The sequence below is a fragment of the Pyrus communis genome, chromosome 17, assembly GCF_963583255.1.
Source record: "Pyrus communis chromosome 17, drPyrComm1.1, whole genome shotgun sequence".
In the NCBI taxonomy this organism is placed as follows: domain Eukaryota; kingdom Viridiplantae; phylum Streptophyta; class Magnoliopsida; order Rosales; family Rosaceae; genus Pyrus; species Pyrus communis.
Window position 1 is genome coordinate 13,465,736 of NC_084819.1, and position 11,969 is coordinate 13,477,704.

Below are 11,969 nucleotides of genomic sequence, written 5' to 3' on the forward strand. Positions count from 1 at the left end.
CTTATGCTAAAGCTTCACAGCAAACTTGGCATCAAGATTTGGGTCACCCTGCACTCAAAATACTAAATCAACTAGCATCTAAGTCATGTATTTCAGTTTCCAGTGCTTTAAATAAATCTGTGTGCTCCAGTTGTGCTCTCGGCAAGAGTTCCAAACTGTCTTTTGCTTCTGTTTCTTGTACATCAAGTAGGCATCTGGAGCTTCTACATACTGATGTATGGGGTCCTACACCACTCATTTCTGTTAATGGACATCGATATTATCTCATTTTTGTTGATGACTACACCAAGTATACTTGGTTCTTTTCTCTTAAATCCAAATCCGATGTCTTTACTACTTTTGTGCAATTCAAAGTGTTGGTGGAAAATTTACTCAGTGCTAAAATTGTTATCTTGCGATCTGATTCTGGTAGGGATTTTCTTAGTCTCAAGTTTATCCAGTTTCTTCAAGAACATGGCATTTCCCATCAGCTAAGTTACCCTCACACACCTAAGCAAAATGGTTGTGCTGAGCGCAAGCACAGGCATTTAGTTGAAATTGCTAGAAATCTCCTAGCAGCATCCAAGGTTCCTCATTCATATTGGGTTAAAGCGTTTGCCACAGCTATCTATCTCATTAATAAGATGCCAACAACCACCAAATTGTCACCTTGGGAATTATTGTTTCACAGAACTCTAGACTACATCTCACTGAAAATCTTTGGCTGCAGATGTTTCCTATGGTTGAAGCCTTATGCAACTTCCAAGCTTGATCCCAAAAGCAAAGAATGTGTTTTTTTGGGGTACAGTTTGAATCACAAAGGCTATAAATGTCTTGATCCTTACACTGGCAGAGTGTATCTTTCGAGGCATATGATTTTTGATGAAGATACATTTCCCTTTGCTCAAAAGGATCATCTTCAGCAACCAAGATCCAGCTCTAGTTATCTCAATTACAGACCTCCAATCCTATTCCCACCACATTGACTTTTCCTTTTATATCTCAACCCCCTCCATCTTTATCTTCTACCTTACCTACGACTCTACCTTCATCCTCTGCATCATCATCTCCTCATGTACCTTCCTCTACTACCTTACCTACCTCTTATCTTCCTTATGTCCCTAATACACTTTTTGAACCCTCAATACCTCTTAATATTCATACCATGCAAACCAGATCCAAATCTGGTATTTTTAAACCCAAAGCACTCATGGCAACCAAGCATCCTATCTCTTCTGATTTATCTCCAAATTATACACCATCCACTTATCTTCAAGCATCCAAACATCCTCATTGAAGGTAAGCAATGCAAGAAGAGTTCAACGCTCTCATTCAAACTGGCACTTGGTCTCTAGTTCCTGCTAATCCTACTCAGAACTTAGTTGGTGCAAAATGGGTGTTTCACATCAAAAGAAAACCAGATGGTACCATTGATAGGTACAAAGCTAGGCTTGTTGCCAAAGGCTTCCATCAATAACAAGGCATTGATTATACTGATACATTCAGTCCAGTTGCCAAGCCTGTCACTATTAGGCTACTTCTCACTTTGGCTACTAAGTTTGATTGATTTCTCAATCAACTTGATGTTAACAATGCCTTTCTGCATGGTACCTTGACAAAATCTGTGTTCATGATCCAAACACTAGGATTTGAAGACCCTACCAAGTTCAATCATGTTTGTCATCTCCATAAGTCCTTGTATGGGCTCAAGCATGCCCCCAGGGCCTGGTATGACAAGTTAACCACTGCCTTGAAGTCTCTGGGTTTTTCAGGTTCATCAAATGATCATTCATTATTTGTAAAGAAGGATCCTGCATTGGTTTTCATTTTGGTCTACATTGATGATATTATTGTTACTGGACCCAATGCTCAACTCTGTCAAGCCATTATTTCTCAGCTCAGTTCTATATTCCCTGTCAAAGATCTTGGTCCTCTTCATTATTTCCTTGGTATTGAAGTCAAGAGGTCATTATCTGGTATACTCCTCTCTCAAAACAACTACGTACATTCTCGATCTTCTCTGCAAGGCACATATGGAAGGTTCCAAACCTTGTGTTACTCCACTTAGTACAACCAAATTAGATCATGAATCTTCTCTGCTTGATAAACCTGAGGAATATAGGTCTTTGGTTGGTGGTTTGCAATACTTAACATGGACACGGCCCGATCTGTCTTATGCTGTCAATTCGGTTTATCAATTTATGCACAACCTGAGACAAGCTCACTTTCAGGCAGTCAAACGCATTCTCAGATATCTAAAGGGCACTCTGTCTTTTGGATTGTGGTTTCCAAAAGGTGCTAAATCTTTTACTCTCACTGCTTTCTCTACTGCCGATTGGGCAGGTTGCAGTATTGATCGACAATCTACTGGGGGTTTTTGTGTCTATTTGGGAGACTCACTTATAAGTTGGAGTGCTAAGAAACAACCTACTATGGCTCGGTCCTCGACAAAAGCTGAATATCAATCATTGGCCAACACTACAGTTGAATTGACATGGATATGCAAGCTCCTAGTTGATGTTGGTCTTATTCTTCCGTCTTCTCCTCAAATTTGGTGTGACAACATTTCTGCCATTTCATTGGCTAGAAATCCAATCTTCCACGCTCGAACTAAGCATGTGGAGATTGATTATCATTACATTCGGGAACAGGTGCTTGCTAATCAAGTTCAAGTTCTGTTTGTGTGCACTCAAATCAGGTTGCAGATATCTACACCAAGGCATTGTCCAAGCACAGATTTCATCTTCTCAGAGACAAACTCTCTTTTCGGCTACCTCAGTTAGGTTTGAGGGGGGATAATAAGGGTAAAACTGTAAACAGTTAAGTTTGTTAGAAGTTGTTATAAGGACGTTATGGTAGTTTGTAATTAGTGAGTGATTAGTTGGATAAAGATGTAATTTGGTAATTGGCTAATACTAGTGAGTCACTAGTATATATATACATCACTGTGTAACTTTATTAATTGATGAAATGAAAGAGTAATTTTCTCAAAAAGACACCTATGTAATTTTACGTGTCTAGTCGAATGTGAAATGCCAGACTTTTCAGTGCAAGATAATCTTCTTCTTTTATATTTGAATTTTAATTGTGTGATTATGGAAGTCAAATTGCTATTATGGAAGTCAAAGTCCATCTGGTAAAATCTTGTAATTGATATGCCAACATGATTATATATTTAAGCTTTGTGTTTTATATTTCGGCCCCTCCAATTATAAAATTCTAGCTTCGGCACTGTATATATATTTCGTTTACTATTCACTGAATTCATAATTCATTTCCGTATCATTCTTATATAAGAAAGTGATCACCAAAGGCAGTTGAGAGGTGCATCAGCATTAACAGAAACCAAACAGGAACCTGAGGCATTATAATTGCTGCTGATTGTTCTATGGTCTTATGACGTGTACATTAGACATTAGCTCGCACTATATTCTCAACATGTGAAAGTTGTTTGTTACATGTTTACGTGGATGGTTATTAGTCGTTAATGTTAGTGGGTTTATTAAGTTATTTCATGCACGACGTGATGGCTGAGAGAGCAATAGCGATTCTTAATGTTTGTGGGTTTATTAAATGATTTCAAGCACAACGTGATTATAGAGAGAGCAATAGCGATTATATTTTCAAGATAGGAAAGTCTTTTTTTTTTTTTTTTTTTTTTTTTTTTTTTTTTGGGTTTACGTGGATGGGTATCAATCATAATGTATTTAAGTTTATTAAGTGATTTCATGTATTTAAGTTTATTAAGTGATTTCATGAATGACGTGAGAGCAATAGTGATATTATACTCCCAACGTTGGGAAGATTTTTTTGCGGGTTTACATGATGCTTAGTTGTTAATGTTTGTTGGTTTATTTAGCGATTACATGCACGACGTGACGGCTAAGAGACAGCAGGAGTGATTGTATATATTTCCAATATAGGAAAGCATTTTTTTATCGATTTACATTGATGGTTCTCAATCGTTAATGTATGTAACTTTATTAATTAAGCGATTCCATGCACGACATGATGACTAAGAGAGCAATAGTGATTGCATGAATGGTTATCCGTTGTTATGTATGTGAACTTTTTAGGTGATTGCATACAAAACGTTAACATTCCTCAATATCATTGATGCAATTGTATGTCCATTCAAGCTTCAGATATATCAACCCTCCTCTAATTAGACATTCAAAAGAAGAGTAAGACTCCACGCCAGGCCAGACTCTGTGGAGTCCAAACATTTGCAACTGTCACTTGTGGAAACCTACTCAGTTTAGAGCCCAACAAAGATACTCAATGCCAGATTGGACTAGTACTTGTAATACAAAGAGTTCGAATCCCCTTCCTCGTAGTCAGATTAGTTTGAAACAAAGAGTTAGATCATTTTTCAGTAGTTTCAAATACGGAAGCATAAGCCTTCCAGAAACAGGTAAAAATATAATTGTAAGAGCTGCGAAAAGATAATATAGTCATTCGGTCCAGGCCAATAGCCAGACGGTATAAGTAATTAAACACCTATGACAGCCTTTCAGATCAGAATGCACACGAGATCAAAAGCAAGAAAAGAAACAAAACAAAAAACAGAAGTAGAAATAGAAATTCGGACCTCATGCGTCTACAATGACCATGTAAAACACATTTCTCACCGGCCATTAGGCTCGACAATCCTTGGTCTGCCTCCCATCTGCTCGAGAAATTTGGAGAGACGCAAATGCTTTGCGGCCCATTGCTCAGCCAACTTCTGCTCCTTTGCTTCTGCATCTCTCCTTAGCCCTGCTAACTGTTCCCTGTATTCTGCTTCGATCCTGTCTAGAGCAGCCTTCTGCTCTTCCCTTAGAGCCTTCACCTTGGCTTCAATCTCTTCCATCTTCTCCGTCCTCCGACAAGCCTTCTCCGAATCCAGTTGCAACTCCACCCTTCTTAACCTCCACGAAGCTTCCTTCTTATGCGCTGCCCAAGCACGGTGCACTTCCTCCAACTCTCTGGAGCACTCCACCAACTCAGATATCACTAGGTTCTCCCCACAAGCGGGAACTACACCATGATGTGGCAAATTTCCCACAACAAAACTACCATCTGATCCTCGATCCTGCTGCAGCCAAGGGATTGGCGGAGAGGGTGCCACTGTCGGGGACAGACTCAGGGTAACAGAAGGAGATGGTGGCCTCACATTGGGGGACACATTGGAATTAGAAAGCCAAGGAGGAAGAATCGTTGGCGCTGGAGAAGATGTTTCCGTATGAAGATAGGCCCCGTTTGAAGTAGCCATGAGATAGGTTGGCGCACGCTCCTTCACCAACTTCTCGGCAAAAGTTTCAAGTATTCTATCGTATTTACCCTCCACAATAGGGTCAGTTATCTTCTTGTTCTTCTGTTCTCTTTGCTGCTTCTCTTTGAACACTTCCCACCACTTGCCCAATCTCTTAGCCGTACGACCAGGGACTTCAGCAGCAATTTTCTTCCACTTATTACCGTGTTTGGCTTGAAGACGAATGACAAGGCGCTGCTCCTCTTCAGTTAGGGATCCTTTCTTAATGCCGGGTTTGAGATAATTCTTCCACCTTTCTAAGCAAGATTTAGCATCCCTGTCTAGGGGTGTGTTCATGCGCTGTGATACAAGGTTCCACTCCCTTGGTCCATATTGCTTCACATATGCACGTAATAAAGCGTCCTCTTCAGCACCCCAACGCTGTCTCTCCTTCATCTCCAGGAGCACGCACAATTGTCCATTGCCTCAAACCAAAACTCTTCATAGTGTATCTGGGATCCAGACGCCATTATATTAGTTGATCTCCTACTGTGATTTTATGATATGTCAATGTCCAAAAGGAATTAAACAGCTGGATAGTAAGGAACTAACTAGCTAAGACCATGAAAACCAAAAGAAGCAGATACAGCTACCAGATGACAGAAACAACGAGGCTAATATGTGCATCAAACGGTAAATTTCCTTTAATGGAATGAAATTGCGGCCACCAGTTGAATGCTCGTTTTGAAACCAGGATAACAATTTCATCGCCCATGCATGCATTTAAGACAAGAAAATAAAGGAACCTCCATAAATTCGTGGTGCCTTCACCAGCCATTCAACCGCTAATAGCCAAATACAGAAACGGCAAAAATTTAAGAAGATGAGCATTCTCATTGTAGTTCAACAGTCGAGACATCAGCAAAATAACAAACTGACAAGTAATGCTGGATTTGACTAGGATTCTGTTGAGTTTTGATGAACAAAAGGAGAAATGCTTAATCCCGAAAACTGGTAAAATATATTCCAATCGGCATACAACGAACACAATGGCTATTTCTTCAGCCAAATCATTAAACTTAGAGAGCATATCGGGTCTGACACGCGTGTAAAAGAAGTTGAGAACAGGGCAGCTCTTTGTAAGAAATCCTTCACATACAAACTTATTAACTTTAGACAGGAAAAGGGACGATGACAAACTATAACATGATATACTTCGAGATGAATAATTCAATTATTTCCATAATTTAATTTACATTGTACTTATTAACTGGTGTACTTATATACAGTAAACGGAAGATAACAAACAAGCACATTATATATTTCACAATGTTTGAATAATTCAGTTATTTACATATCTATTATTTATTTTTAATTTGGTAATTAATAATTAATAGGTATTTATTAAAATATAAACTTATATACTCCCTACTTCAGGGTATATGTAATGACTCAGAATAGCCAGTATAATATGATGAATTAATTTTATATAGGGTGTGATTTCCATACTCTCCATTGTACCTCTTGCACTCACCCCTTAATTTTGTTCCTTCAGTTTCTTTGATCCGTTTCATTAAATGTGATGACTCGATTTCATATTATATATTTTACCTTATTTTTAGTATATTTTGGTAATTATTTTGGTAGAATTTTGATATTTTGTTTTATATTTTCAACATAGGACATTCGACTTCCTCTGGAGCAAAACATGACCAAACGGATAAATTTTGTAATGATTCCAATTTAAGGATGTTCGTGAGTCTTTCAAGATGATTGTATCAAAATTCCAAATTTTTTTACCAAGTCGTTTGACCGTGGCAATGAAATAAAGGTCCAGCGCACAGCTTTCCAGATTGACGTTTCTGGACGTTTTGGGTATTTTGAAGGTCAAGATGACATATTTTGAGGAAGATTCCTTCTACGGATTTGTAGGGGACATCTTCTGCTTTAAAAAGAGACATTTTGGGACCAAATCGGAGTTGATTTGGTCGGTCAAAAGACTAATTTTCTGAGAACTCCGAATTCTAGTACAAATAAGAAACCTTTTATTTTCTGTTTTATCATTTAATTATGTTTCCTAGTTTTATTCTAAGACCTTTTCAAGGTAGGATTTTATTTTCTAGTAGTATAAATAAGACTTTTTAGCCATTAGAAGAGGGGCAACGTACGTGGAGAATTTAGCTAGCCTTTGACGCTTTGTATTTTTAAGGTGTTTTCTATCCTTTTTCTATTTCAATAAAATTCCTTGTGTTTTATGATTGTTAGTAGCTAATTTTCGTTTGCTAGGGTAATGTCTTGAGCCTTAGCATGAATATGTAGTTTTTATTTAATTGTTTATGATGTTTAGATAAGTAATCGGATGCAATTCGGTTGGAATTTCACAAAGCATAATGAGTCATGCATATTTATATTTGATCTGAATGTCACCGACGGATTGCATATTTAATATACGTTCTAACTTGAATGCCACAAATAGAATATGCATAAGGAAAACCTAACCTTCAAAGTTGCATGGGTATTCATAAGTAATTGGTAAATCTACACAGGATTATTAAAGGGACGGCAGAACCCTAGGCCTTATACAATTTGGTTTTCAAAAACATTTTCCTTTGTTCTCTTTACTTTGTCAATTTATTTAATTGTTTTTAATTAAGTTCGTTTTTAATATTTTAGGTCATTAAATCAACCTCTTCTAAACTTTGTTTTCAAATAGTTAATTAAAAATTAGTTTAAATACAAATTATTCATTCTATCCCTGCAGAAAACGACCTTACTTGAGCTGCTATACTACGATAACCTTGTTCTCTTGCAAGTATTTTTAAATGTTTTTATCCCTACTTTAGTAGATGGTAAAATCCCTATCAAAATGACCAAAAAGAAAGAACCATAACGAAAGAAGGGAGTGCATAAGGTCAAAAGGAAGTGCGGAAGTCACTCCCCTATATATAAACTAAAGTTACCTTTCTCACAACAAAGGTAAAAATATTAGGATTTGTTTGGTATTCTATTTGAAAATTTTTATCATTTCTCAAAACATTTTTTGCAAATAATTTTCTTTAAGACTCAAAAACTTGAATGGTTGCGATTTAAAATTTTTAAAATTTTACGACTTAAACTAAACAAAGAGATTTAAAAAGAGGGGGTCGCAAGAGAATGAGAAAGAGGAGATAGGGGGAAAGAAAGTAAGAGATAATTGAAGGAAATAGAAAGAAGAGAGGATAGGACGAGATAGAGAGGAAGAGGAGTGAGAAAAAGAACCGAGAGAATGAAGAAAACCGATTGGAGGAGAGACGAAAAGGTAAAAAAAAAAAACAGAAAAGAGAGATTTGGAGTAAGAGGGGAGGAGAGAGAGAAAAAGAAATTAGTGAATTTAAGTTTAAAAACTCTAAAAACTTATTTTTTATATTTTTAGAGAATAGACTATATTTTTAAGTTAGTCTTGAATTCAATTTTTTAAAATCGTCCTACCAAATACGTTTTTAAGGCCTAAAACTTGAAAAAAATTTTTGAGTTTAAAAAATTAGATTCAAGTAGAGTACCAAACATGCCGTTACATTAAACAAAAAAACAGCATATACTGAAATTAATCGCGGCAACTGATTGATTTTAGGTACAGTAATTCAATCGAGAATCACCAAACAAGGTGAAAAACGAAAACTGATCTCACCAACAAACGCTCAAAAGTTCATCTTAGGATACAGAAATTAATTCGAGACACCCGATTGTGGAAAATAAAACTGATATTCACGTTTGGGCTGCGGATAGACCTTCTTAGCAATCCAATTTTGATCTTATGGTACATTATTTTTTCTTTCCAAAATCCCAACAACAAAAAACACTCAACGGTGACAGAACACTGCCAGATTACCAATATGTTTATAAATATGCTCCAATCCTTAATTAATGGCCCACTAATAAACCAAAAATTGTCAATGATCAACCAATTAAGAACCAAATAAAAAGGCCAACCAACCGCCATGATTTAACAATGAGTAATGCTAGAGAGACACCAAGCCTTGGAATATCACATTTTCGAGAAAAACACTTCAGAAACGATTGCCGTTACTGTGGAAGAATGACACCAAATTAACTTGACAACTAATTATCACTTAGAGCAGCAAAACTTATAATTGTCCGAGTGTAATTTTTTTCTAATTTAGTATCATAGTTAAGAAAAAGGTAAAAAATTCCGTACTTTATAGCTTAAATGTTTTTATCATCTCTTACTCTGCAATTTGGTTTGTGGGGTTATGGGGTTTTTTTCAAATTTACTCACATGAAAATTTCATTTCTAAAGATTATAAGATCTTACCACACATTTACTTTCACCGACACCATTAAACTAATTAACAAAACAAAGAACAACAATCAATATCAGAATTGAGGCAACACGCATAGAAATTAGTAAATTATAATCAACAACCAACCATGCAAACCAATCGTCACTAAATCACTCTAATACAGCAGATTTTTATCCGCAGAAAACAGAGACTGGAATTGCAGACAAAACTAAGAACAACCCGAAATCTTGTTTTGAAAAAAGATTATGTTTTTCCCCATAAACCCACAACCCAAATTGTAGAATTGGTGAAAATCAGAACTTTTAAGCTATAAAGTACGAAACTTTTTGCTTTTTTCTCTTAAATATTTGCACAGTTATACGAAATGTGGAAATTAGGAGGATGAGAGAGAGGGACTTACATATCTGCTTAAGTGTACGACGGAACCAACCTTCGTCCACGACGCATCTCCGCCCAAAACTGATAACGGAGAGAATTGGGAGGATGATAAAACAGAGAAAGATGTGATCTTTCTGTGTTTATGAAGCAGACAGAGAAAAGGGGAAGAGAGAGAGAGCGCGTAAACTCCAAAAACAACCCTAGAGAGAGAAAAAATCCCTGGCTAGAGAGAGATGTGAAGAAAAAAGGACAAAAGAGACTAGACTTATAGTGTGTAGAGAGAGAGAGAGAGAGAGAGAGAGAGAGAGAGAGAGAGAGATGGGATGAGACGAAGAGGAGGGGAGAAATCTGACAGAGAGCGTAAAAGAGGGGCACGCGAATGGAGAGCCAAGGAGGCAAGAGCAGCCCAAGACGTCCTTTTTATTTTTATCATATTTAGGAAATTTAATTTCCCTAAAATAACACAATTAAATTTGAAAAAACAGAAAAAAGAAAAGAAAAGCAAGGTTTTTACTGCTGAGCTCCACCGCAACCATCGCCAGCCTCAAGGACATTTCAAAATTTAGAACACATAAAAGCTGCCACGTTACTGCTGCTGCTGCCGGTGGTGGACAGAGAGAGAGTGATTAGGAATTAATAATGTAGGAGAGGCAGAGGGAGAGGCGGAGGCGCTCGATTTCAGCGCTTATATTGCGCCCCCCATGTATCAGTGTTTTGCGGGAGTAATGGCGAGAACATGATGAAGATGATGATTTGGTTTAGGGTTAGGTTTAGAACCTAACATATCATACTCTCTTCTAACTATAACTATATATATCATACTAGTATCTGCATTTACACATCACATCATCCATGTTAGCAATCTTAGGGTTGGTTCGTGCGTTAATAAACATTCATTCATTGCATGCGATAGGATAATTTACGAGATGGGGTGATAAGAGAATGTTCGGTTTTCTTAACTTTTTCTGGTGGGTGTATCAGCGCTCAAATTGAGTGCTACTTACGTACTCTATAGTCTTAATTTTTTATATTTGCATTACCGTTCATCGTAAGGTTGGTAAGGATGAAGAGAAGATAACACACTATTTTAAACGTAGGATTTTAATCACAAATGGTCTCTGAAATTTACCTTTACCATCAAGATGTTCTCTGAAACTGAAAATCAATTAATGTAGTCCTTGAAAATAGGCATCGCAAATCAATGTGGTCCTTCCGTCACAATTCTGTTAAAAATTTCGTTAAGTGCTGATATGATACATAAATGAGCCGCACAAGATTTACGAGTTTTTATCATAAATAGTCCATGAAATTGACTCACACGATCAAGATGGTCCCCAAAATTGAAAATTGATGACTGTAGTTCTTAAAAATAAGTGTCGTAAATCAATATGATCATTCCGCTACAATTCTGTAAAAAAATATTGTTATGTGCTGATGTGGGTTTAATAATTAATTAAAAAAGTTGTCTAAATAGAGCTTAACCAATGCCTAAGAGAGGCTTTGGAAATAGTTTTCAACAAACAATAGACGCATCTCGATTATAACCTCATTAACCAAGGCCTAACGGTGATGTCCCAGAAGTCGTTGCCAATCAACTAAGTCGTCACCAAAGGTGATCTCAATCTAGGTTCAATTAGTGAAGGGTGTCAATGTGTGTAAAGATGAGTGTATTGAGATTTTTTTAGAGAATAGACAACGAAGGAGGTAGAAGAATGTGGACTGGGATTGGAGGTGATTGTAGGACTGGATAATCCGAAACACCATAAAAATTTTACTTCTTTTAAATTGAATAATGTAATGTTTGCCAAAGAATTTTGACATAATATATGTCACATGGATGGATGTAGAATTATGAAAAGAGACATACAACAAGGGCAGCATTAGGTGAGTGAATCAATGTCATCGGCCGCCTGGGTCCTTTTTGGTCCCATAGGCGGGTTGCCTGAGTTGTATTATTTTGGAGAGTTCGGAGCTGGTAATTGCGTAGGAAGATCCTGTCCTCTCTTAATCTCTCTTTTTTTCTATTTAAACGGTTACGATTAAGTTACGTTAACATGTTATATCGTTTTTTTTTTTAT

At 36.9% G+C, this 11,969-nt stretch overlaps 1 protein-coding gene across 2 annotated transcripts; it reads right to left on the reverse strand.

Annotated features, from left to right (window-relative positions):
- Window positions 1–4,381: 4,381 nt before the first annotated feature.
- LOC137722528 (transcription factor AS1-like) lies at window positions 4,382–10,575 on the reverse strand. Of its 2 annotated transcripts, none has more exons than XM_068461554.1 (2): window positions 9,914–10,575; window positions 4,382–5,761 (listed from the first exon to the last, which is right to left on the reverse strand). In XM_068461554.1, the coding sequence occupies exon 2, from the start codon at window positions 5,666–5,668 to the stop codon at window positions 4,607–4,609; it is 1,062 nt and encodes a 353-aa protein (XP_068317655.1). In that variant the 5' UTR covers window positions 5,669–5,761; window positions 9,914–10,575; the 3' UTR covers window positions 4,382–4,606. The 2 variants fall into 2 exon arrangements, with proteins under 2 accessions (XP_068317655.1, XP_068317654.1); XM_068461553.1 differs by having other exon boundaries at window positions 4,382–5,724; window positions 9,914–10,574.
- Window positions 10,576–11,969: the final 1,394 nt, after the last annotated feature.

What these genes read in the sequence shown, in the direction of transcription:
- LOC137722528 (XM_068461554.1), bottom strand. Translation starts at nt 5,668, where the DNA reads ATGAAGGAGAGACAGCGTTGGGGTGCTGAAGAGGACGCTTTATTACGT.